The sequence below is a fragment of the Crocuta crocuta genome, unplaced genomic scaffold, assembly GCF_008692635.1.
Source record: "Crocuta crocuta isolate KB4526 unplaced genomic scaffold, BGI_CrCroc_1.0 scaffold647, whole genome shotgun sequence".
Lineage (NCBI taxonomy): Eukaryota > Metazoa > Chordata > Mammalia > Carnivora > Hyaenidae > Crocuta > Crocuta crocuta.
This window is the reverse complement of record NW_027531286.1, coordinates 654,894-659,550: the sequence shown is the minus strand read 5'-3', so window position 1 is coordinate 659,550 and position 4,657 is coordinate 654,894. Positions and strand designations below refer to the sequence as shown.

The 4,657-nt window shown below is 60.2% G+C and overlaps 1 protein-coding gene across 7 annotated transcripts in view; it reads left to right on the top strand.

Moving 5' to 3' along the window:
• The window catches only part of PC (pyruvate carboxylase), a 99,215-nt gene that overhangs the window by 79,225 nt on the left and 15,333 nt on the right, over positions 1–4,657 (top strand). For all 7 annotated transcript variants that reach the window (XM_077771434.1, XM_077771436.1, XM_077771437.1 and 4 more), the window contains 2 exons: positions 1,123–1,241; positions 3,577–3,739. In XM_077771434.1, the coding sequence (XP_077627560.1) occupies positions 1,123–1,241; positions 3,577–3,739 (282 nt within the window). The remainder of the gene's footprint in view (positions 1–1,122; positions 1,242–3,576; positions 3,740–4,657) is intronic.

Below are 4,657 nucleotides of genomic sequence, written 5' to 3'. Positions count from 1 at the left end.
ACATAGGGTCCTCGGGGGCCTCCCTGTGTGAGAGTGGAGGCGCCGGGCCCAGAGGCCAAGACTGGAGTCCAGAAAGGCTGAGAAGAGGGAGGCAGAGAGGCTACCGGCCACACCCTCTGCACAGATCAAGCTTCTGCGTGGCACTGACTAACCCCTGGGACAAAAGGCATGAGATCCAGAGGTTTCTGTCAAGATTGAGAAACATTATTAAGGCATTTCTTCTGCTCAGTTTTGACCGTCCCCCGCATCACATTTATTGCCACCCATTTCATGCTCAGATTCTCCTTCTGCCAGTCTTTGCCCTACCGGGTTGTGGAGGCGGCTCCCCCAGCAGTGACCGGCCCCCCTGGCCTGCCCGGGAGAGCACCCACCGGGGCAGGGGTCCCGCTGGCGGCTGTTCTGGGCCCTCCCCCTCTCAGAGCCCGGGCACCCTGCCCCCATCTCCACCTCCCCTGCCCAGGGCCATGTGGGAGCCTCCCAGACCTGCCTTCTCCTGCCCCCCGGCGGGCCTTGGTCCTGCTCTCCTTCCAGAGCCGTGCTCCCTCAGACCTGTCAGGAGGCGGATGATTCCAGAGCCTTCCCCAGCTGGACGACGGGGTTGGTGCTCTGCAGAGAGGCTTCAGCCTCAGTTAACATGACGCATTGATTAGGATCTAATTTAGAGTTGTCGTTTGGATTACTTCCTGTGAGGAGTAATCTTACCTGGAGTTGGGTCTAATTTCTCAGCTCAGGCCATGTGTCATCCTGTAATAGATTTGAGGGAACTGACTAAAGTCTACTTTGTGGTTCGGGGAGGACCGGAGAGAGACTGGAATGAGGGTTGAATTTTGCATTACACTTGTCACTGTTGGTCGTCTTGGGTGGCCTCTCCTTGGGTTGTGGCCAGAGGTGGCAACGAGGAGAGCAGAGGGGGACTTTCTGAAAACCCTCGAGGAATGAGAAGGCCCTGCAGAGGCTGGGCCGTGCGTGGTGGGGCCCGTCCGCCAGGGAGGGGGCATCTGGGGCCGGTGGTGGCTTTTGATGTCTCGCCCCCGACCACCCGGGTGCAGCTGGCAGAGGCTTGGCGGAGTCCTGGAGAGACATCCAGGNTGGCCCGGCCCTGCCGCCGCGGCCGCCCCGCAGGTGGGCTACGAGAACGCGGGCACCGTGGAATTCCTGGTGGACAGGCATGGCAAACACTACTTCATCGAGGTCAACTCCCGCCTGCAGGTGGAGCACACCGTTACCGAGGAGATCACCGAGTGAGTGGGGCCGGGTGGGGGCGGCCTCTGGGTTTCTGGCAGAATCTACAGTGGGCAGCTGCGGAGCTCAGCTCACGGTCCGCTGTGGTAGAGAGCAGTTCGCAACCGAGGCACTTACTCTTTCCAGAAGTTATTATTAGGAAGCACTGTATGCCGGGGGTGCCCGGGCCGCCCGGGCCGCCCTGTCAGTTAAGCATCCTGCTCCTCCGGCCTCAGGTCATGATCTCACAGTTTGTGAGTTCGAGCCCTGCATCTGGCCCTTTGCTGTCAGCTCAGAGCCCGCTTTGGATCCTCTGTCTCCCTCTCTCTCTGCCCCTCCTCCACTCGCAGTCTCAAAAATAAACATTAAGAAGAAAAAGCATTACGTGCTTATCACAAGAATTGAGGAGCAAATAAAAGAAGGACTGAGAGCCTCGCCCTCAGAAGCGGGACGTGAGGGGGCTCAGGCCTCAGGTAGGCCCGAGGAAGCTCTCATCATTCTGGGTTTCGGATGAGGAGCAGGAGACTCAGGTCAAGAGAGCAGCCAGCCCAGCAGGGCATCGCCTGTGCCCAGGCTAAATCTTGTGGTTTCGTTCCGTCTTTATGTATTTTACGATATAGATGGTTTGACACAATTGAGATGTTTTGTGTAGAATTTCTACTCTACTTTTATTTTTGCTTAAGATTTTTTTTTTAAGTTTATTTATTTTGAGAGAGAGAAGGTGTGAGATCAGGAGTTGGGCACAGAGAGGGAGAGAGAGAATCCCAAGCAGGCTCCATGCGGTCAGTGCAGAGCCCGACACGGGGCTCGATCCCACAAACCGTGAGATCATGACCCAAGCCAAAATCAAGAGTTGGAGGGATGCTCAAGCGACTGAGCCACCAGGCGATCCTATTCTACTTCTAAAATTAATACTGGTTGAAGGCATTCTCCGGGTCAGTATTCTTTCCAATTCTTTAGATACCTGTGTCATAACTTAGGTACACAGCCCTCCGTTACTAGACAGGTCGTCTCTGGGTTTTGCGGCTTATATGGGTAGTTGGTTAACGTCTTTGCACCTAAATCTTTCCCTTCCCCCGTGAGGAGGTCTGAGGATAGACATTTTCTGTGCGGATACCTGAGCGAAGCCTGATCAGCCTTCCAGATTATTCCAGTCTGTATTCCCACAGGCGATGAGTATGGGCATTTAAAAAATCTGCCCATTTTATGAACAGTTCTTTCAAGATCCACATTTGAGCCACTCACGTGTCTGGCACTGGCGTCGGGCCAGTCCATCTCCCCCTGGGACTTTCCTAATGGTTTGTTGCATCCCTGGTCCCACCTGAGACCGAGGATGCCGTGGGGGCGCCTGCCTGTGCCCGGCAGGGGCTCGGAGGCCCCCACACTCCTTGCTCCCTTGGGGTAAAGCCCGAGGCGAGGCGGACGCTCTGGCTTCAGATTCTGGCTCCGCGAGGCTTTGCCCGGTTGTGCCACTAAAGCTTCCCGTCGGCCTTGAGGCTGCGGCGCCTGCTCTGCTCGGGGCGGAAGCCGACGCCTGCTCGGGGGTAGAGGTTTCCTGTCAGACACAGAGCGGCGCCCAGGCTCCTTCCCAGTCCCTGGCCGCCTGGAGCCGGGTTGAGCTGTGGCCTCTCCCATGGAGGGGACCGACTCCCAGAGCCGCGCCGTGGGGACCAGGCCTGGAGAGGGCACGCCGCCTGAGTCCCTGGCTTGTGGATGTGGTGGTGCACGGTGATCGTCGTCACTGCCGGCAAGCGGCTTCATAGGAAACACCGAGCACCCGGGGAAATCTGTGTAGTTTCCAGCCCGTCCTTACCACCAGCCTCAGCGACAATAAAGTTAAAACCTTGAGTTTTGGGTTTTTTTTTTTATTTTAAGCAACTGTTCCACTTGGATTTGCTGCTGTCCGTAGAGCACGGCAGCCAGGGAGGCCGGGCGCAGGAAACCCCGCACACTTGCAGAGTTGTGTTCACTAACGCCGTCTTCGGGGCGGGATCTGGAGCGGAGCCCGGCGGCCACACGGTCCCGGGAGGGTGGTGTCCCCAGCCGGCACCCGTCCACCTGCCTGTCTCAGCAGCTTCAGATCCAGCCTGATCGGGGGAGGGTTTGGGGGAAGACAGGAAGACAGAGACACCCCAGGGGAAGAGGGTGGAGGGTGGGGAGGGGTCGTTGGCCGTGAGCTCAAGATCTTTCTGCTGGCCCCCCTCCAGCGGCCACCAGGGCCCCTGCCCCCGGTGGGCAGCGGCTGCCCCCCCCCAGGCTGGTGAGGGGGTGGGGCAGGGAGGGGGGGCCGAGGGTGGGGACCCCCCTCCCGTCCCTCCCCTGCCTCACGCTCCCCTCCTCCCCGCCCCCCTGCAGCGTGGACCTGGTCCACGCCCAGATCCACGTGGCCGAGGGCCGGAGCCTGCCCGACCTGGGCCTGCGGCAGGAGAACATCCGCATCAACGGCTGTGCCATCCAGTGCCGGGTCACCACCGAGGACCCCGCGCGCAGCTTCCAGCCAGACACCGGCCGCATCGAGGTACGCCCGCACCTGGCGGAGCACACGCCAGTGTCCGTCTGGGCGGGAGGCCCGTCCTGCGGGCCTGGCAGGGCGGGAAGACCCCCACTTGGCTGGCTCAGGGTACAGGGGAGCCAGGCGCTGTCCCAGAGCAAGGGAGAGCGCTGTTGGGGGGTGGGGTGCTGTCATGAGTGCAGACTAAGGAGTCAGTGAGTGAACAGGGAGCAGACCGGCTCTGTGGGGCCAAATGTAGCGTCCCCAGAAACGAAGCCCAGGCCCTTGACTTCGGCTTCCTAAAAGAGCCCAGAGACAGAGAGGTGGCCTCTGTCCTGACTTCAGTCTGAGGGAGTGTGATTGGCAGGGCAGGACCCAGGGGGTCACGGCAAAGGATCCGGGCCCAGATGTCCCAGTGGCGGGGACAAGCTGAGGAAGGGGCCCGTTAAGGCTGGGTGCGGAAGTCGAGAGATGGTGCAGGGAAGGGAGGAGGCAGGTTCAGAGCTGCCAGGGGCTGAGTGGGCAGATGGGGCGGGCCCTGCCGCACCTCCTCTCTTTTCTCAGCACAGACAGCCGTGCCTTCCTGCCCCTCTCCTCCCCTCCCCTCCCTACTCCCGACCTCTGGGCTTGGCTGGGGCAGGAGCCCCCTGAACTGCTGGGGGCCTGTTCCCAGGCCTCTCTCTCACACGGGCTAAGAATACTTCTGGAACCTGTGTGTCGGCAGCACTGCCGCCAGCTCTGCTGGTTTGCTGCCTCCCCATCTGGTCTGAGCCTCCGAGAAAGCAGAACACGTGCGGGGCGTCAGGTCCTGCTCAGGGGCCCAGGGAGAAGGCGGGTGATTGTGAAATAGGCCCTGGAAGCCAGGACATGGGGCGGAAAGGCCATCTGGACTTGGAAAGTGGTGGCGCCGGTAGGAACTGCTCCTGGAATTCTGTTTCTGGAACA